General features: G+C 41.4%; 1 protein-coding gene across 1 annotated transcript; it reads right to left on the reverse strand.

Annotated features, from left to right (window-relative positions):
- Positions 1-539: 539 nt before the first annotated feature.
- Positions 540-21,568, reverse strand: LOC310788472 (adhesion G protein-coupled receptor E3-like; the record flags this gene model as incomplete). The annotated part of the gene is made up of 19 exons (XM_083650020.1): positions 540-635; positions 906-971; positions 1,227-1,386; positions 2,807-2,898; positions 5,544-5,610; positions 6,424-6,665; positions 8,112-8,315; positions 8,408-8,620; positions 8,777-8,952; positions 9,096-9,209; positions 9,989-10,154; positions 10,287-10,316; positions 10,628-10,708; positions 15,415-15,539; positions 15,924-16,070; positions 17,966-18,109; positions 18,665-18,790; positions 20,926-20,964; positions 21,535-21,568. The coding sequence occupies 19 exons, from the start codon at positions 21,566-21,568 to the stop codon at positions 561-563; spliced, it is 2,301 nt and encodes a 766-aa protein (XP_083506146.1). The 3' UTR covers positions 540-560.
- Positions 21,569-23,127: the final 1,559 nt, after the last annotated feature.

The raw sequence follows: 23,127 nt of genomic DNA on the forward strand, positions 1-23,127 counted from the left end.
CTTATAGGGGGGGATGCAGGGTTCAGGCGCATCACCACCCCAATCAAGGAAGTGAGGGGCCACGCCTGCATGATGCTGAGATAGCCTCAGACAGGGGCCACACCAGCATGATGCTGAGATAGCCTCAGACAGGGGCCACACCAGCATGATGCTGAGATAGCCTTGGACAAATCACGGCGTGGCCTCGTCCATGATCAGGGTAAAATCCCATATAGGCTATATTGGAACTGTAGTAGATATGCTCGATACGAAAGAGAACTGCAATGTTTGCTTTCATATTTAGCAAAATTCATAAAAAAGTAACATCCACCTCAACACTGACTTAAAGACACAGTGATCATCTTAGTTACAGTTCTTACTAAAGATCTAAAAGATCTTACTTCCCAAACAGAAGTTTGTGGGGAAGTCCAAAAATGAAATGAAAATAGTGGGCTACAGGCAAAGAATGATACACTGAAGATGTGGACATTCAAATTCAAAGAGATTTCATGATACACTACATTCATGTTACTGGAATTTGTCTGTCTCTCATCTGTTTTTTCCTTTTGATTTCATCATCATCACCCATCGTCCTGTCTTCCCTGATCTGTTTCTTCAACCTTGTCCAAGTCCTCAGAGACTGACGGTGCATCTCTCTGTGGAAAGCAGCGTTGTTGTTAAGAGAATCCCTCAACAAAAAAAGCAATTAACGTGTTGAATTAGTCACTACACGTATCCCCAATAAAAAGGTTTTACAAGCTAAATCACAATTCATCAGAACATTTAACCAATTAGGCTACGCCTTGTTATGAGAAAGGACTATGATTGGTGTAATCTTCACAGCACTCATCAATACCTCAAATGTGGGGTATTGCTGTGAGACGTTAATGTGATACAGGGATACAGTAATGTTTATATGAACTCACCACAGATCCTTGAGTATTTTGTTTTCCAATAGAGCATGTCAACCATTTCATGCACTCTTCTCGCACCTAGCAAACATAATGAAATAACACACCTCAAAAAATATGTTTAATTGCTTTTAGAGGTTAAACACATTTCAACTGCATAATAAAATGATTGCGGTGTTGAGCTGTCACCTCAACAAAAAAGCAGTCCTAACATTCTCTATTCATATTTGCCTCATAGTAATCGTACTATTATTACTACTACCAGTAAAGTACTGTATCTGAAATAATTTGGTCGGGACTAAAGAGAGGAGAGGGAAGTGATCTGGCTAAGCTTACCTCCTTGTTGAGCAGACAGTGGACGATGTAGAGGAAGGTCCCCTGTTGTGAGTTGAGAATGATAAAGAGGAACTGAAAGAAGAGGTTGTTCTGGTACAGGCCTAGGATCCAGGTACAGCCCAGTATGACAAACTGGGCCACGATCTTGAACACAATCAATCTGCAAACAAAAACATTTTTCTGGAATTTTTTCATCATGTGTTGGAATTCAAATTTGGTAGCGAGAGTAAACAATTAAATCTGCCAATGGAAAACAAAAGGCATCTAATACTCATTCTACATGAACATACAGTACAGTAGTGTTAATATACTCATTCTACATGAACATATAGTAGTGTTAATATACTCATTCTACATGAACATACAGTACAGTCATGTTAATATACTCATTCTACATGGACATACAGTACAGTAGTGTTAATATACTCATTCTACATGAACATACAGTAGTAGTGTTAATATACTCATTCTATATGAACATATAGTAGTGTTAATATACTCATGCTACATGAACATATAGTAGTGTTAATATACTCATTCTACATGAACGTACAGTACAGTAGTGGTAATATTCTTATTCTACATGAACGTACAGTACAGTAGTGTTAATATACTCATTCTACATGAACGTACAGTACAGTAGTGTTAATATACTCATTCTACATGAACGTACAGTACAGTAGTGTTAATATACTCATTCTACATGACCGTACAGTACAGTAGTGTTAATATACTCATTCTACATGAACATATAGTAGTGTTAATATACTCATGCTACATGAACATAGTAGTGTTAATATACTCATGCTACATTAACATATAGTAGTGTTAATATACTCATTCTACATGAATGTACAGTACAGTAGTGTTAATATACTCATTCTACATTAACGTACAGTACAGTAGTGTTAATATACTCATTCTACATGAACGTACAGTACAGTAGTGTTAATATACTCATTCTACATGACCGTACAGTACAGTAGTGTTAATATACTCATTCTACATGAACATATAGTAGTGTTAATATACTCATGCTACATGAACATAGTAGTGTTAATATACTCATGCTACATGAACATATAGTAGTGTTAATATACTCATTCTACATGAATGTACAGTACAGTAGTGTTAATATACTCATTCTACATGAACGTACAGTACAGTAGTGTTAATATACTCATTCTACATGACCGTACATACAGTAGTGTTAATATACTCATTCTACAACGTACAGTACAGTAGTGTCGATGTACTGTATTTAGTGAAAAACAACCATGTAATATAAATTTAAACTAGAGATCATAGGTCATATGAATGACCTACACACAAGAATGGAACATTTTCAATTCAAATGTATTATTATCAATGATCAATTAATACCTGTAAAATCTCAGCAAAGTAATAGTACCACACACAAACACACGCACGCACACACACACGCACGCACGCACGCACGCACGCACGCACGCACGCACGCACGCACGCACGCACGCACGCACAAACACACACACACACACACACACACACACACACACACACACACACACACACACACACACACACACACACACACACACCTTGTGTCTTTGGACTGAGAGACATCACTCTTCATGTTGGCCAAGGTAGGTCTCAGAGTCCATAAAGTAGCACAGAACAAGATCCAATTCACCTTAAAGAAGAAAGACACTGAGGATGAGTAGATATTGAATCTGACCAAATTACCCTATTGAGAAAAGAATGACAACATTGACACACAAGCACGCACACACGTACGTACGTACGTACGTACATACGTGTGTGCGTGTGTGGGCGGCGGCGAAAAATTTGGGCCGTTTGAAGCCCAATTTGGGCCGTTTGAAGCCAGATTTGGGCCGTTTAAAGCCCGATTTGGGCCGTTTGAAGCCCGATTTGGGCCGTTTGAAGCCCAATTTGGGCCAAGTCCAATTTTACAATGAGATGCACCCACTTTAACCCTGAATAAAGTAATAAAACCACTAGTAAACCAGTAGGCGGCGCCTGGCCTGCTGTTCAGTGAGTGGCCTGGCCTGGTCTGCAAAATTTTTTTTTTTTTTTTTTTTTTTTGCAGGCCAGGCCAGGCCAGGCCACCGGGCATTTGCCCGACGTGCCCGATTATGCAGTCCGCCCCTGTACGCACATACATTAATTTGAACTCTTTTACTTTGCTCTGTGGTTATTACAATATCATGAAAATATTACATATTTTTATTTTTAAAGAAACATACTATTGGATTAAATCCATAATCATATTAACATGTGATTTGTAGTGGGGTTCTGGCTAGATCACCTGAAAATTACATACTGAACCAGTAATTGTCCAGTTGTTGGGTTGTAAGCACCTACAGGGGTGGGCAACTGGCGGCCCCAGGCCGCATGTGGCCCCCGACCTCACTCAATGTGGCATCTGGGTCTTTTTTCCCTTTTTTCTTTATTTTTTATTTTTTTTTACAAGGCAGACGTTTTTGGTTAGGTCAGGTTAGGTTAGACCACCCAAATCTGTGTTTTTATTTTACTGTGCATCCCAGAACATGGCGCTAATGGTGTTAGCATTGTCCATCCACATACTGTTTAACGGTAGCATTTGAGCTAACGCTATTGTAACAAACGATATCCAGGATGCACATTGCACATGCACCATTACTAATCTGATTAATATGACATATTTGGGTGATGTACCCCATCAGATTGTGTTTAAGCGAGAGCAAAGGTTCTGGTGTCATCTGAAAGGAATAATTAGTGATGGTGTCACAGTAGCCTAGGCTACTGGTGGAAGTGCACGGTCACAATCTGGCCCTCTGGTAGCGAGGACATTTTTTTGTGGCCCTCTCTATCATCAAAGTTGCCCATCCCTGACCTATGATAACATGAACACTAATAAGATTATGCAATTTTGATTCTGATGTGTGCCTTATAGTCGACAGACAGACTATGGGCCCTATCTTCCCAACGGCGGTAATTTTGCGTTAGCGCCCATTTTGCGCTGGAATAGCGCCGCGCAAAGCCCTAATTGTGGGCGTGTCGGGCCGCTGCGCTTCACGTCATCTCAGCGCAAACCCCGATAGGCGTGTTTATGCACATATTAACAGGATTCACCACAAGTTGAGATCACTCCACTTAAAAGCCAGAGCATCACCGGCTGCACGTCTGTGACAGGCAGCAGCTTCTTTCTTGCTCAGTGCAAGCAGAGTGACAGAGTGAGTGAGAGAGAGAAAGAAAAGAGAGAGGGAGAGAGTCAGAGAGAGAGAGGGGGGAGAGAACGAGAGAGGGGAGAGAGAATTGGAGGATGAACCAGTTCGGATTCGTAACGAAAATTGATGCTTTTGTAATTAGTAGCCTTTTAATTAGTCGTTTCGCTCATATAGGCTATAACATACACATTTAAAAATATTTGTTTCTTTAATAGGGTAGGGATGTGTGAGATTTTAATTCTAGCCTATTTCAATAGCCTATACCAGAATTGTCCACTCGGGTTAAGCTATTGTTGCATGGTGCAATGGTGCAGGGAGAGAGGTTACTGTATACTATCAATGGTTACTGTATAGCCTACTGGCCGGTGTTGTGTCAGAAAGTGATTTGCTGCCAGAAACTGACCGGCCTGCCTACCCGGGCCAGCTCACACCTTCTCCGGGGAGACCACCCTTCAGGATATGGCACACTAGCCGAACACAAAGCACCCCTCCCCGCGCTACACACAGACTCCCGCCCGCCAGACCCTCGTTCCCCTGGTAATCCAATTCAAAACGCAAATCACTTTTTCGCACAAAATTCTCATTGTTAAATCAAGGTGTGTTTTTTTCTGCAGTGTAGGTTAGTTGAAAATCAACGTGGCATTGAGGAGGGAAGTGTGTCCGCGCGCGAGCCGTGCGTAATGGACCTATCCAAGCAAGGATTTCCTGCACTGCGTCGGAGAATGCTGTGCTGGCGTTAAAATTGAGAGCACCCAATGCTCATTTTTCTAACACATTGAGCTGGAACGCCTATTTTGGAACGGGCAACGCCCAAACCTCTCTTTGCGCCCGGCACAAACCGACGGTATCTTCCCCAGAGCTCTAAATGACACTTGCGCGAGACACATGATAGGCTAGAGGCCCACGGACACGCCTGGGCCACGCCTGTGTCATCCCAGTGCAAAACTGGACGGTGGAGGCAGGCGATAGCTTAAGACGTTGAGAAGATAGCAATAAGAGTCGTGCAAACGCAGCGCAAACGATATCGCCGTACGACGATAGGGCCCTATCTATTAGATAGATACAGTACTGTAGATAGATAGATAGATACTCATGATAATACACTCACTGCGAGGACAACAATAACTGGCCCTGTTAAAGCCCAGTTGAAGTTACGATCTGTTGACAGCCAGCACCTGCAATTCAATCACACAAAACAATCCAATCAATGTGCAGGACAAATATGCTGCCTTCAAATGGAAGTCGTGAACTCGTGTTTACGAGACCGGAAATTGTGTACACGACATGCTTGGCATTCAAGTGGTCACGTCGTGAACACGAGCTGTTACCAGCTCAGTGGCCTTCTGGTCTGAGTGTCCGCCCTGAGACTAGGAGGTTGTGAGTTCAATCCCCGGCCGAGTCATACTATACCGAAGACTATAAAAATGGGACCCATTGCCTCCCTGCTTGGCACTCAGCATCAAAGGGTTGGAATTGGGGGGTTAGATCACCATATGATTCCCGAGCGCGGCGCTACTGCCGCTCACCGCTCCCCTAGGGGATGGGTCAAATGCGGAGAACAAATTTCACACATTGTGTGACAATCAGTGGGACCTTACCTTTACCTTTAACATGCGCAGTTGAGGCTACCACTAGCTAACGAGCAGCGTAATGCAGGAAATTCAAAGCCATAATGACAGAGGAAACAAGATGAGACATTGAGAATATCAACATGTTCCTCAGATTATAAAATGACTGAAAAGCTCAATGTAAATATATTTACTGTCCATGGCGTCCGTTATTTTGTGAAAACGTCACAAGACGTGAGCTTCGAAGCTTTCAGAAAAATTCCAGATACCAAGTTGTGATTACCACATGAGGGGGTTGTTCAAGTGGATTCATGTATTCACGGTAAACACGAGCCCACTTGAACGCGGCAATAGACTTATATAGATTACACTAATCTGGAAGAAGCAATGAGTGTACGTGTTACTGTTTACGCTACTCACACTGACACCTTTGTAGCGCCATAGCCATCAGAATACACCAGAGCAGAAATGCCCACAATCACAAATGGAACACCATAGCCAGTGAGGTAGAGCAGCAGCTTGGGGAGGCCTTCTCTCTGGATGATCTGCACCTTGGAAAGCCTCCAAACCAACAGGTGCAGCTGCACAGCTTCCAACAGCATCCACACAAAACTGGCCAGAACCAGGAAGTGGATCAGCCCAGCCATGACAGTGCAGGCCAGCTGTAGACATACATAGCATTTGGTTAACCTCACGTCACCAGGCTCGCTCTCAGAGGAGAGAGAGCCTGGCACACGTTACTACAGGCAGGAAGACAGAAGACAGCGGTGGATCTTCCTGTGGTCCGCAGTGTTTCCGTTCCCCCATAGAAATGCAGCAGCGGTTTTTACATCCAGACTAGCATTTGGTTGTTTGAAAACGTGCATAGATATAGAAACTGTTTGTCTATTTTAGTGACTGATTCCTGTAATAGGTGCCCTTTAAATTGTAAAAACAAAACCAAATATCTGTAAAGCCTGACAATTAATGGTAAAAACACATAATGCTACTGAATTTGTCATCTGCAATTGGCAGATCTAATTGCATCAAGTACTGGTTGTAGGATAATCACGCTTAATAGAACTTTGGTGCAATGTTATCTTTACTAGTCTTACAAATTAGTCAGTGACAAACACTGGTAAAGGAATCAGGGATCAATAAAGTTATTCTGATTCTCATTCATTGATGAATGAATGAATGAATGAATGAATGAATGAATGAATGAATGAATGAATGAATGAATGAATGAATGAATGAATGAATGCCGGTGTGATCAGTAGAGTTGCTGCCCATTACAAGCTAACAATAGTCGCCTCCCATTCACTTTGTATTGGATGCGACCAAATCGCTGAAAAAGCATGCTGTGATACATGGCGTCACGGACATTGCAAACGACAAGAGGAGAGGAGGGGCCAAATTCAAAATAGACCAATGCAAAACAGAAAGACAGCCAAACAAGCTGCAGCACCAAGAAACCAGCAGGGCAGGGCTAAACACCTTAAACTTCAACTTCAACTTTATTATGTCCCGAAGAGCAGTTTTGCAGCGAGAAACAATACATAGACATACAGTACAATCAGGGGGAGGGAGGTGACCTGAATACAATGGAGTAGAAGGCCAACAACGAGTCGTTGGTGACCAACCTTCACATAGTGCAAAATCACACTATACGCTGTACACAACAGCAATATCACTACAGCAATGAAACAACAACAAAAAATAAGACAGATAAAAAAAGACAGTACTGGAAATGTCCATTTATTGCCAGGATAAAGTGCATGCATAAGTCATTAGACAGACACAATAACAACAACAGCCAACAACTGCTTATACAGTACCTCTTTATAGGTGGTAATCTATACCTGGAGCCAAAAGGCAAGAGCTGAAACTCAGCGTATAGGGAATGGGAGCTGTCAGATAGGATGGCTCTGGCCTTTCTTCCTACCTGTCTATTAAACAGCTCAAACCACATACTCTGCTGGACTCCTACAGTATGATCTTACTGCTCATGGGGCAAAGGCGACTCCATGCGAATTGATTGCTTTGTAATGGGGAGCAACGGACAACAAGGACATGAAATGGATATCGGATACGCTTCTGGTGTGTTTGGGTTGTTAGTCTTATCATACCTCTTGTTTGACATATCTGTCATTAAACAGCAGCAGTAGATGGGATAGGCCGAGGCAGATGCAGAGGTGAAGACGGGCTGTGTTGTTGATCTTAGGGTTCCAACTACACAGGAGGAAGGTGAGGATGGCCAAAGCAAAGAAGAACAGTCCGATAATTACACACACTCGGTTGAGCCATTCTAGGAAAGGATCCTCTGGTGGAGGCTGAGAAGACAGAAGAATGCACACAGACTGATTAACTGGCCTTGAGACTGGTCCAGCATTTCCATGCAGGCACAGACAAATGGGCAGAGTACCTCTCCGATCTGCAGGATGAGGGCGAAGGTGGAAAGGTGAGAGCAGCTGCACACTGTGTAGTTTTCATCAGAGTATGAGACCCAGCAGCCCTCTACTGACCAACGCATGCTCTCTCCCTCTTCTCCTCCAATGCCATCCCCCTGCTCCTCTCTTTTCTTCTCTCCTTTGTCCTCCCAGTAGACACAGGTCACCAGACCAGAGTCAGGTAATCTCTGAAGAACCAAGAGAAACAAAGATTATTAGATAGTATCTCAAAATATAGCTTTATGTTGTTAGAGAAGTGGATGTATTTATTGATGGTTGGATGGAATGGATGGATGGATGGATTGATGGGTAGGTATATAATCAATGGTTGGTTGAAGGAGCACCGCCTTGTGTTGGATAGTGAAGTTGACAGGCTCGGAGAGGTTGGTGATGTTTGTTGTGGGCAAGATTGCAGTGATGACATCAGAGTACATCTCTGTCTTGTTCTCTGTTTTAAAGTATTGGTGACTGAGAAGACTCTCCATCCCACTGAGTGTCATGAAGGCAGCTGCTGCAGAACCTGGGAATGTCCACATGATAAAGATAGAGATAAACACAAGAGACAAGAGATAAACAAACTGGTAAAAATCATTACCATGGTCATCTCCATCATCATCATCATCATCATCATCATCATCATCATCATCATGAGCTCTCTCTCACCATTGTTGCTTTTGGCTACAGCCTGCAGGTTGATCTCCATGGTGTTTCCTTTGACCGAAAGCGAAGTTATGTTCTCAGTGTGGCTCCCTGGACCAATAGTTTGTAGACTCAAAGCTGGCACAGAGATACGAGTTACAATGTGTTGAATTGATATTGAGAATCAAATATGTCTAAGCCAGTGATTCTCAATCTTTTTCATATCAAGGACCCTAATTTAGTCCATAATTTAGTCCACATTAGATCCACAGACCCCCATTTGATGAGGTTTTGTCTCTCTGACCCAAATTTTATATTGTTACATGATTTTGTCCAGAATTCATGTAATCTAGGTAGAGCAACAGTGAAGCTATAATCAAAATAGTCATTTTTCTACATTCTGTAATTATATTAATTAAAAAAAATCAAAGTTTTTGTGAAGTTTAATAATTAATCAATTTGCTGTACACCCCCTGGAACCCCCTCAAGGGCCCCTGGTGGTCCCCATCCCCTGGCCTAAGCTAAGGGAGATTTCTCTTAGCCCTCATTCACACCATATGCCAAAGCCACGCTAAAGCCACACTGATGCTACGCTGAAGCCACGCAGTTTCAACGGTCTCGCCTTATTAGCAGGCGAGACCGTTCACACCAGCCGCACGCCACGCCATGCTGAAGCTGCGCTGAAGTGATAGTTCAGGTTTCTCTTCTATTTTCCAACTGTGCAGCGCGCTGAACCGCAGCTGCTATGCATGAAGTCAATGCAAGTTGTGGGCGGGTGCGGGGGAAGGCAGTGTCGAGCTAGGCGATGAGGAAAAGAGAGTGCTTCTTGTGTGACCGGTTTAACGTGAGACTCAGCTTCTGTTCAGCGCAGCTTCAGCTCTGTTTCTGAATAGCGCCCGGTGTGAACCAAGGCTTACCCACTGTTGAAGTCTGCATGGTCCTGTTGGTCTGGTTCTGAGTTGGCTCTATCAGAGTAGAAATCAAACGCCCTGAGATGCCCAGGATCACACTGCCGGTCTCCCCATCTCCTTCACTACTCACCATCTTGGTTGTTTTGGCCAGTGGTCCAACACCTGATACTTCCTTCAAACATGTAAGTCATAATGAATAACTGAACTGGCTGACAAATACACACAAAACATATAGAGAGATATGGAGAGAAAGAGGTATATCTAAAGGTAGTAATGTTATTGAAAATTGTTGGATGTTGAGTACCATAGATGCAGAGAAGCTGTTTGTGACTGTCTGCAAGACAGAGGGAAAAGGATTGGGTGAAATGTACTTGTATTTTTCTCACCACATCACATCACATCTTTACACAAAAGTAAATTGTTTGGTTTGTTTCTACAATTAAAATACAGACCATGCTATGGTGAGTTGAAAAAGGTAAAAGAAAATAGCTAGTGAGACTTGATTACATTCACAGTAATAATAGTCTCACAGAAACTTAAACAGAGACCAAAGCTATGTTTGAATCTATTTTCCAACTCAAGTACTAGTAGGATATAATAAATAAGTAATGATTATCAACATAAATGAGAGATTTTTCTACAGACCGCATCAGGTAAGGTGATTCCTGTGTTGTTCTCTAGTTGTTGATCCATATTACCAAGGAAAGCTCTCTCTTTTGTCTGGCCCTGCAACACATACACAAACTCAGCCTCGTCTGGTCTATCTCATTTACATCTTGTACATCATTTTTGTTTGTACACAGTTATGTCTCATCATCTATGTCATTTTGGAATGACATAGATGAGAGATCCAGCAGAAGATACAATTAATTAAACTAATTAAAGAGACAGTTTGGCAAATTAAATCATCATTAAATCATTAAACATTATTGTCATGCTTTAGAGCTGACAATTCATTGATATTTAGGTGACACTTTACAATACTGTAACACAAGAAATGGGTAGTTATTGAGGAACTAGTCAGGAACTAACCATTAGTTCATGAATAGTTAATGATTAGTTCCCGAATAGTTAATAGGTAGTTCCTTAATGGTAGTTACTTAGGAACTGACCATTAGTTACCATGTTAACGAACCAGTAAGTAATGATTACTTCCTTAAATTTTTTTTTTTTTTTTATTATTTTTTTCGCTAGTTCATGAGTAGTTAATGGGTAGTTCCTTAATGACCCTTAATGGTAGTTCCTTAAATATCCTTAATGGTAGTTACTTAAGAACTGACCATTAGTTACCATGTTAACGAACCAGTAAGTAATGATTACTTCCTTAATTTTTTTCTGCTAGTTCATGAGTAGTTAATGGGTAGTTACTTAAGAACAGACTATTAGTTACCATAGTTGTTACTACGGAATTATTCATTAGTTCATGATTACTTTACCATTAGTTACCATGTCTGTGCCCCCTCAAGTAAAGCAGGGCTTCATGCTTAGTTGTTACTAGGGAATTAATCATTAGTTCATGATTAATTCATCATTACTTACATATTTGTGCCCCCTCAAGTAAAGCAGGGCTACATACTTAGTTGTTACTAGGAAATGCATCATTACTTCATGATTATCTTACCATTAGTTACCATCACCCTACCCTATACCAAAAAGATAGCTCATTTGGTAGAGACTAATAATCTTGCATTCTTGGGGCCAAGGGTTCAAACCTCACCTGGAACAACTCTTGTATTTATTTGTTATAGGTAGGGTGATGGTAACTAATGGTAAGATAATCATGAAGTAATGATGCATTCCCTAGTAACAACTAAGTATGAAGCCCTGCTTTACTTGAGGGGGCACAAACATGGTAACTAATCATGAACTAATGATGAATTCCCTAGTAACAACTAAGTATGATGGCCTGCTTTACTTGGGGGGCACAAATATGGTAACTAATGGTGAAGTAATCATTAACTAATGATTAATTCCCTAGTAACAACTATGGTAACTAATAGTCTGTTCTTAAGTAACTACCCATTAACTACTCATGAACTAGCGGAAAAAAATTAAGGAAGTAATCATTACTTACTGGTTCATTAACATGGTAACTAATGGTCAGTTCTTAAAGGGGCCATATTATGCATTTCTTAATTTTGTATCATATATATGTTGTTACAATCTTGGATGGTCATATTAAACATGGGCTAAGCTTCAAATAAATATGTGAAAGTGTTTTAATGTTACCCCCATGAACCACCCCTCGCGCCTATGAACTCTCGTAGACGAGAGGACATGGATTTATGGCGATTTTGTGCGAGAACCATAATTTTTGTGACGTCAGTAAGGACTTGTTACCCTGGCAACAAAGCGTTGCCGCCGGCCGGCGCGCAGCGCGCGCACGCTAGCTCCCACCCTTCCCCTCTCTTCCCTGTTCTGTGTTTCAGTAACCCGCGGCGGCGTCACCACTCACCAGGCTCTCTCTAGCCTGGCTGTCTGGGACTAACACAACAGTAGTAGTCTCATTAGTCTCTTAGAACAGACGAGTTGGCTTCCGCAATTTTCAAATGCTCTCGCCATACCGTCTGTACGTTTGACCCCCAGAACATGCACAAGGAAGTAGTGAAAAAAACCTTCAGACCGGAAGGAAGTTCGACGGAATCTGACCAATCACGACACGCGTGTCCACGAAAAATATGTTCCCCCCGGAAACTTAAACCGATGCAGGTTGCTAATGCTAGCAGTGCTTTAGAATTACCATGGAAGCTACGCCCATAGACATATATAAAGGCTACGCCGACGAAACCGGTGAAAGAAGACCCTGATAGACGTAAACGATGTATCCGCGGCTTGGAGGAACCTCGTGCAAGACGTGCACTTATTCCAGAGTTAAACGAAAGTGATGAGGTAAGTTGCTAACGTTACTGAGCTTATCGTTCGTCTTACTAATCAGCGTTAGCTAACGATAGCTACAGCAGTATACAGCTAGTTAGCTAATGTTAAATTCTGATTGGACGAATGAGCGGAAGTCCCGCCTTTCAACTTCCTCTTCCGTTTGGTGCATGATTCTCCCCCACGAAGTACAGACTGTATATAGCTGCATCCGCCGGATGTAGATAAGACAGTCTGTTTTAAGAGACTATAGTCTCATGGAATAACGGATTCCAGACCGCAAAAACAAGGAGACGACATGGAAGTGAGCCAGGATGTAGGACTGAAGTGGTAAGTTCTGAAAATATGTGTCTCATTCCAGCATCGGTCCAATGTGCTGCTAGGAAGCGCTAACGTTACTTACCGGCTGGGTAACGTTAGCACTTGCTATTTAGCCTAGCAGCACAGCTGCCTTATAGACATGAACAACCGATGATTGACGAAAGGCACATATTTTCAGAACTTGTAACGTTAGTCCAACTTGCTGACTTCTCCAAGTCCTCATTTTGGTTTGGTCCGTGTAGCCTTTGCTAGGAGAGGCACACAAGCATGTCACAAGCATTTGGGAAGTTAGCTAACTAGCTACATTAGCTAGTGTGAAGCTCCCGGTGTAACGTTATGGCAGGCCGTGGTAATAGAAGCCCTGCTTGGCCAGCCACCGAAGGATATGTCCGGGTGCAGTCCGGCCTAGCGGAGCTGTAGATAGCTAGGGGGATGTTGATAAATCAATTGATAGCTTGCTTTATGTCCAAGTCACGTTTTTCATCGATGGTCAAATTCGTTTTGACAATCAGTTGCTCGTTGATATAATTGTTTTACAACTACCAAATTTAGTAGCCATAGCAGAGATCGCCTGTCTGTTTCTGTTATGCATGACTATCTATCTATCTATCTATCTATCTATCTATCTATCTATCTATCTATCTATCTATCTATCTATCTATCTATCTATCTATCTATCTATCTATCTTATCTAGATAGATAGATAGATAGATAGATAGATAGATAGATAGATAGATAGATAGATAGATAGATAGATAGATAGATAGATAGACAGACAGACAGACAGACAGACAGTCTCGCTTCTACAGCGATAGCTCTCTGGGCAGAAGTTTGCAAACGCAAAAACTCCTCGCGCTGCCCACCTGGAGTATTTTCCGGAGGGTGGGGGTTCAGGGACAGGACCTAAAAACAGAGCGTTTCAGACAGAGGGTGAACTGAAGGGGGCAGTGAGAGCCAGTACAAGATAAACAATGAGTTTTTTAAACTATGACTGATGCAATAAGTTACTCTACTGGAGGCCAACAATAAAATAATAATACATTATATTAGCAAAATATGGGCCCTTTAAGTAACTACCATTAAGGATCTTTAAGGAACTACCATTAAGGGTCATTAAGGAACTACCCATTAGCTACTCATGAACTAGCGAAAGAAAAAAAAGAAAAAAAAGATTTTTTTTAAGGAAGTAATCATTACTTACTGGTTTGTTAACATGGTAACTAATGGTCAGTTCTTAAGTAACTACCATTAAGGAACTACCTATTAACTATTCATGAACTAATCATGAACTAATGGTTCGTTCCTGACTCGTTCCTTAGTAACTACCCAATTTTTGTGTTACAGTATTATAAAGTGTTACCGATATTTATAATATTTTTGATGTTTGTGTCGAAAATGTGTTTACATTGCTAGTGCATGTTAATCATGAATGTCTATTACTGTAAGTCAGTGGTTCTCAAACTTTTGACTTACCCCCTTCCCCTGAATTCAAAATTTCTGAATCCAAGTACCCCCTTTTGCCAACTACAACATTTTGATTCGAAAACTGCAAGAGAAACTATAGCATATGATACCATGAATGAATGATAACCCACCTTTCAAAGAATATAACGTTACAAAATAAGAAAAAGAGTTGCAATTAGCGCCTCCTGAGCAGATTTATTTTAACGTTTCATTTATTTTAATGATTTATTCTTACATTTTCCATTTTCTCCTTTCTCTCAAGTACTGTACCTCCTAGTACCTCCATGTACCCCTAGGGAACGCATACAGTACCCCACTTTGGGAACCACTGCTGTAAGTGGAAGGTACAGGCTAGCTTTGCATCATCTCAAAATCACTTACATACAAAATGTTGAAAATACAAAGGTGACATTGCCACCAATGTTTTCATTGCACAATGGTAAGAGATTGGACGATGTAACAGGCTTGTTAACCTCTCAGTTAGCAAGCCTGTTAGACAGTTAGCAGGTCAAATCTTCCTCTGAAAGATCCTAAAATGTGCATTGTTGCAAATTATTTGAGGGTCTTGCTTGCAAGTGACAGTATAGCATGAATTGGAGTTTTTCAAACTGAAGATGCCAGCAGTACTTACTTCTGGAGGTGTTATCTTATCAAGAATATCTTGAAGACCTGTCAATGTGACAACATACAAACCACATGAATGTCATTAAGAAAATATTTCATCAATCTTTGTTGTCTTGACTGTGCTCACTTTGACAAAATGTGACCCCAACCGTCCACAGGATTCCAGTTGAGGGGTAGAATCCATCAGGACAGGAACAGTAGTAGGTCCCTGCTACATTAGTACACACAGTTTGGTGACCACACAGACCTGGTGTCTCACTGCACTCATCTATATCTGTAGAGGAGAAAACACACGTTTACACAGGCCAGCTCTTATTGGCCAGCAGTGACCATCATTCTGGACACCAGAAAATAGTAAAAGCATAGGTGTCACACAGGCGCACGCACGCACGCACGCACACACGCACACACACACACACACACACACACACACACACACACACACACACACACACACCCACACAGACGCGCACGCGTGCACGCACGCACACACACACACACACACACACACACACACACACACACATACACGCACGCACGCACACACACACACACACACACACACACACACACACACACACACACACACACACACACACACACACACACACACACACACTGACACACACACACACACACATTGAACAATGGCACACACCTGTGCATGGGTTTGCAAAGCTGGCTATCACATCTGGGTTGTTTAGCCGGTAACCAGTGTTGCAGGTACAGATGTGAGACCCAATTGCGTTGGTACAGTTGGCGTCAGGACCGCAGATTGTCTCATGTTCGACACACTCGTCAACATCTGTCCAAATACATGTTACATGCTTTAAAAGGTTATTCCAATTTACTATTATACTCACCTATGACCTCATAGTTGGTATTACATATTTCGTATTGCACCTCTTCAGATGATGACAATACTGTATCCTAGAACAACACGAGTCAGGCTGCAAATCTAAGTCCAGGAGTTCTCAAAAATTGTCATGTCAAGGAGCCCTAAATTGCGTACATTACACACAAAAACATATATAATCATCATCATCATCATCATCATCATAACAACACATTGACCCAGGGACAATATGGGAAGATCTCTGGTGTTGAGTACTGAATTGTATACAGGTTTGGACAGTAAATGGAGAGATTGAGGTGATGGAGGAATAAGAGGTTCTTATAAAATGGCTCTCTCAAATCAAGCAATCTGATTGGTTCACAGCCATGGTATAAATACCGTATACCACTCTCATAACCCATGGCCATGGGTTATGAGACGCAACTCTCTTACTAAAAGGCTTTGGTTACCTCAAATGACAATGTAGAAAAAACAAAATGGCGGAGACAGCTGTCAGATCCTTGTGAATCGATCTTCGCTTATAACTTTACTAATACTTCGCAGAAAATTATGTTTTGTACAAGAATAGACGCGGGCTAATGTCTTCTTTGCAAAAAAAAGGCTGTTAACCCCGCATTTCTAAATAAGACGTAACGTTAGTTGGTGTCGGGCTTTGCAGAAAGCTCTCAGCTTCTCAGCAAGCGCCAGGATTGGCCAATGTCAACTTCAGTCTCCAGAACGATCCAATCAAATCACCCACACGTCTATCTTCTTGCTAGAGGTCCCGCCTTACAGTAGTGTTTCAACTGACTCTATCAGAATGCCATGCCAGTCGGACTTATAGTATTATTATTAGTATTAGTATAGTATTATTATTATATTATCATACTTGGAAACCGTTTTATAAAAGCAATATAGCACTCGAGCTGCGTGTGTTGTGGCATATATCCCGCTGCTCAGCAGTTATCCCACGAGGCCGCAGGCCGAGTGGGATAACAGCTGATCAGCGGGATATATTTGCCACAACACACTGGCTCTCATGCTATATTGCTTAATTATACGGATGTTCTACATTCTCTTATCATGTGACCAAGGAATCTCCTAAAAGACAGCTGGGGTTCTGGGACACCACTTTTTCGGTTGTCACGGTGGCTAAATGGTTCCCACTGTCGCCTCACAGCAAGAAGGTTGTGGGTTTGAATCTCCACCCCGGTCCTTTCTGTGTGGAGTTTGCACGTTCTCCCTGTGTTTGCATGGGTTTCCTCTGAGTGCTCCGGTTTCCTCCCACAGTCTTAAAGTACTAGCATCGCAATGTATATAATCTAGTGAAATGTGTAGTATGTATATGATGTAGGTAACCCATGTTGTGTGTAGATATATCATGTAGTATATGACTGTGATCATGCTATGGAAAGCCGTTCACACAAGCCCCTTATGCTTGTGTGATAAGGGGCTATAAACATAACTGAAACAAACATAAATGAACCACCGTCCTAGAAACCCAAAATTGTAGCCAGCCCATATTGGAGCTACATACAAAACAATAGCGTGAGTTTCAACGCTATTATAGGCTACTGTATGCTGACACAGACCCCTCCTCTTCAAGGATTCTTCCGGATTATTATCTAAGCTCTTAGATATCACATGGAGACCTGTCACCACTACAGAAACTCTGCTTGACTTCACTCCCTAGGTTTTCCTACAACTGCTTCACGAGAACCTGCCCTCTCAAATATTACTAACCTCCTGCCTATTGTGACTTTTGCATTCTTTGTTGGGTGTTTATATATAGGACATCAAAAGTGTAATGGAAATCCATGTATGTCAACTTTCAGGGTCTCAGGCATAGTGTTCTCTGCAGATACCTTGACAGATGTTGGTCTCACTGGGGTCTTCGTCTGGTTCGGTTGGTGCGTACCCCTGAAGACATGCACAGATATGATCTCCAGGTCTATTGATGCAGACAGAATCAGGACCACAGACGGTAGAATTGAAACACTCGTCGATATCTGAGGACGGGACAGAGACACTTGTTCTAATGAAACTGTGACCATCTCACCATCATCATGAGAGGGAGCAGGGAGCAAGGAATAAAAAAGATGTATCCTTTGTGTTTGTGACACATTGACAGATCTTTACACAGAGTCTGCTTCCAGATGAACAAGTACAGATCATGAGCAGTGATGGTGCTACTACATAATGTACGATTTCCATTGTAATGCTATCATAATGTCATAATACTATATCATATATTATCATAATCATAGCACATCATATTATATAATATCATATCATAAGAAGAATACTATGCGCTGCTGACAACAATGTAATGTGGCAATGAAAATGTGCCTATAATCACAAAATTGTTCTATTCCGTTAGATTAGCCTGGACTGTACTGGACTAGACTAGACTAGACTGGACTGGACTGGACTGGACTGGATTCATTAGATTGCATTGCATTTCATAAAGGGTTATAGCAACAGATCCAAATCTGGCTTTGGAAACCCTGGTTGAACCTACTTTTGATGAGCAAGTGCAGCTAGTGAAGTACAGTATGTCAGACCTTGGCAAACAGGAGTTGAGTCAGGTACAAGCTGGTAGCCTTTATTGCAGGTGCAGACGTAACTTCCTTTGTTGTTCTCACAGGTCCCATCATCACCACAGATGTTGGCATCACACTCGTTAAGATCTGTCAGGAGCAAGAGACAACCTTTACTGTCATGTCAACCTGTATATCAGTCTACCTGTATCAGTCTACCTCTATATCAGTCTACCTGTATATCAGTCTACCTGTATATCAGTCTACCTGTATATCAGTCTACCTGTATATCAGTCTACCTGTATATCAGTCTACCTGTATATCAATCTACCTGTATATCAGTCAACCTGTATATCAGTCTACCTGTATATCAGTCTACCTGTATATCAGTCTACCTGTATATTAGTCAACCTGTATATCAGTCAACCTGTATATCAGTCTAGCTGTATATCAGTCTACCTATATATTAGTCAACCTGTATATCAGTCTACCTATATATCAGTCTAGCTGTATATCAGTCTACCTGTATATCAGTCAACCTGTATCGAGCTGTATATCAGTTAACCTGTATATCAGTCTACCTGTATATCAGTCTACCTGTATATCAATCGACCCGTATATCAGTCAACCCGTATATCAGTCTACCTGTATATCAGTCAACCCGTATATATGTCTACCTGTATATCATACCTGTATATCAGTCTACCTGTATATCAGTCAATCCGTATATCAGTCTACCTGTATATCAGTCTACCTGTATATCAGTCTACCTGTATATCAGTCTACCTGTATATCAGTCAATCTGTATCAGTCTACCTGTATATCATACCTGTATATCAGTCAATCCGTATATCAGTCTACCTGTATATCAGTCTACCTGTATATCAGTCAACCTGTATACCAGTCAACGTATATATCAGTCTACCTGTATATCAGTCTACCTGTATATCAGTCTGTATATCAGTCTACCTGTATATCAGTCTACCTGTATATCAGTCAATCTGTATCAGTCTACCTGTATATCAGTCTACCTGTATCAGTCTAGCAACCTGAATAAAAGTGATGTAATTGCAGCCAAGCAGAAACAACCATTAGTTTGAGATTTCAAGAGAGAGACAGAGACAGAGATATGTTTTAAATGCTACCTGTGCATTGGTTGGACCCGCCAGGCGGTGACGCTGGGTCTGTTGCTATGTATCCCACCAGACAGGTACAGTTGTATTTTCCAATTGTGTTGGTACAAGTGGAGTCAGAACCACAGATACCTGCAGTCCTCTCACACTCATCTATGTCTGCCAGGAGATGTTACAGAATTTTAAAACGGTGTGTGTATTGCTAACAAGAATGCATGAAGCCTCTGATATATTAATTGCACTGACCGCAATGTGAGTTGACATAGTTCAGATGCTATAAATGTGCTTACCAACGCAGCCATATGATTCAGGAGTGGGGAGATGTTTTGAAGGGATTTCATACCCATCAACACAAACACAGCCTCCATTACTGTCACACTTTGCAAGTGGTCCACACGAGTCTGACTTACAATGTTGATGATCTGAATATCACACACACACACACACACACACACACACACACACACACACACACACACACACACACACACACACACACACACACACACACACACACACACACACACACACACACACACACACACACACACAGACACACACACACACACAATGTTCATCATGAAAAAATGGAAGCGGGTCATTCACGACAGTTGAAGTTATACATTATTGGCAAGTTAACAGATGACAATGATTAGCTGTTACTCACAGGTCACATAAACCATACCGCCATGTGTGTGTGTTAAAGGTTTGTACACATGGAATCCTCCAGGACAGAGGGCCACTTCCACAGAAATGGGAATATTTTGAGGATTATTGCACCCACTGGGATTTCCATATGCAGTCCCTCTTGTTGGTGTCCCAGACTCAGTAGTTGGAAGTGTAAAATCAATACGAATGCTGTAAGAGGCGCCACCATGGCTCGTTCCAATACACTCTGTAATGACTCTTTTGCCACCAATCCCTGTGAAGCGCCACCACTTATTTAGAAGATCTTCATCGTTTTTGGAGTAGCTAGGGAAGGAAGTTGATGTAAAGGCTCGGTTCCGCCACGAGTCAGTTAAGTTGGTGTATCCATCACAAGAACCTGGAACAAGGAAAATTCTGTCAACACTGATGAGCAGCATAGATGACTGCCATTTCACCTATGGAGCCTAGAAGCTTTTTGTGTCTGCTAGTAAACATCATCCGTACCTGGAGGGAATTCACACTGGGCAGAGATAAAGAGCAAACCTGAGAAAAACAGACAATGGAGACTTATGGAGAGTAAGAATAGCATGTTGTCAGTATTCTTTTGCAGTTTACATCTTTACAAGATTACAAGAAAAAAAATAAGAACCCTCTCTAAATGTCATCTGAGAAAATGTACATATTTAGTAATTGAAATTAAGATATTCAAGGATTTTGCAAGACACAGCCCAAGTTATAAATAACTCATTTTCAAGGTATCCGTAATTCCACTCCAAGTCTGACTTCAAAGGCATTTACTGTAATTCAGTGCTGAACTGTGATGATGATGATGGGGGAGAGGCACTAAAATGAATGTAAGAGTATTAATTATAATCTAATAACATTTTCTGGTTGGAATAATTGTCAACCAAGAATGAATTGATTTTTATCATGCATGAATTGAAGACGATCATACTGCTGCTCAACTTTGAATTAACATATTTTCAAATGAGGTACAATACATTTTGAAAGGGATTTTGAGTAAAGTCCATGCGATCTGATGTAATAAGTCTTAATCCATAAATTTGGTGATTCTCACACATCAGCAGCTATGTAAAATGTAAATTCACTCACCCAGGAGAAGTGACAGGGCAGAGTAGTTCATCATGACAGCTCCGTCTCCGGCTCTGCAAAACATCAATCCTCTCTGTCTAAGATATACATCTTAGAAATTTGCACAGCACCCAAAAATTGTTTTTAGAAGGTTTGGTACAAATGCAAAAAGCAATGCAAATTCACTGAGTCCTGATGGGAAAACGTGTAGAATAATAGAGCACATGACAAGACAAGAGGAGGGACATTCTTAGGATTACAGCAGCAATTTCACTCACTCACTATTAGAGTATAAGATTAGTTGGTGACAGACACTTTATTGTAATCAAGGAGTCCAGATGAACTCTTAATTTAGAAAGTAACGCAATAACAGCACAGAAATGGACCAACTCACATTATGCTTGGCAGACATGCTGAGCACACACAAAAATAAGGGTGATTACAAAAACATAGTTTAAAAACAGTAACAGACATTGATCAACAGCCATTACAATCAGAGTCATTATCATCACATATTGATTACAGGCAACTGGTGATAGTGAGTGAGCATGAGTGAGTGTCATGTGTTGTGGATCTGAGTCTGAATGAGTGATGATGACAGAGGGTATTGAAGAGTTTCTGGCTCTCTTAAGTCTGGGAGATGGGGGCCGAAGGCGTCATCCTGAAGGGGGGATTTCAAGGTCAGGTCGTTGTTCAGGGGGTGCAGTGGGTCAAGGAGGATCTTGTTGGTTGTAGAGAGGGCCCCCCTCTCATAAACGTCAACCACCAGACTGTCAACACCCAGGGTCTTGCTGACAATGTTTATTGTCTTCCTAATCTTTTTTTCCCCCAACATTTGTGTAGAATGCTTTCTATGAAAACTTTACGAACACCTAGGCTACAGATCCTGTACTGGCCCCATGGTGTGTGTGTTGACTTGCACTACTGTAGCTGCGGCCAGACGGATCGGTCAGAAAACGAACATAATTATTGACATATTGATAGATTTTTGCCCCTTGGACTGTTTTGGATCAACATGGTGGGAGAGGCAGAAATACTAACACAGCTCATATGCAACAATAGCTATGTGAACATTTGATTGTGTTTCTAAACATACAACACAGCTTCAACAGAATTCAATTGACATACCGGTATTTATTCTTTATATATTAATCTGTTTATTGATCTCTGCAAAGATTTTTTTTTTTTAATAAATCTGTTTTTTGCACAGAATGACAGTTGATTATGTCAGCATTTTAATGAGCAATAAACAGTGCAGCTAAACAGTGCACTTCATCTGATTTGCACACAAACGTATATCTAACTAGTAGATACTAGTTTAGGCTAGTAGTAGGCTAATGTGTTAGGCTACCATTGACTCAGCAAAACAACCACAACATAGGTGGGCAACATGGTAGGCCCAGTGGTTCCCAACCTAGGGGTACGTGGAGGTACTACTTGAGACAAAGGGGAAAATGAAAAAAATTAAGAATAAATCATGAAAATAAATGAAACTTTAAAATAAATCTGCTCAGGAGGCACTAATTACAACTCTCACTCCACTTCTTATTTTGTAATGTTATATTCTTCAAAAGGTGGGTTATCATTAATTTAACTCATTGTATCAGGCTATAG

The sequence above is a fragment of the Poromitra crassiceps genome (genome assembly GCF_964638095.1).
Source record: "Poromitra crassiceps genome assembly, chromosome: 13".
Classification (NCBI taxonomy): domain Eukaryota; kingdom Metazoa; phylum Chordata; class Actinopteri; order Beryciformes; family Melamphaidae; genus Poromitra; species Poromitra crassiceps.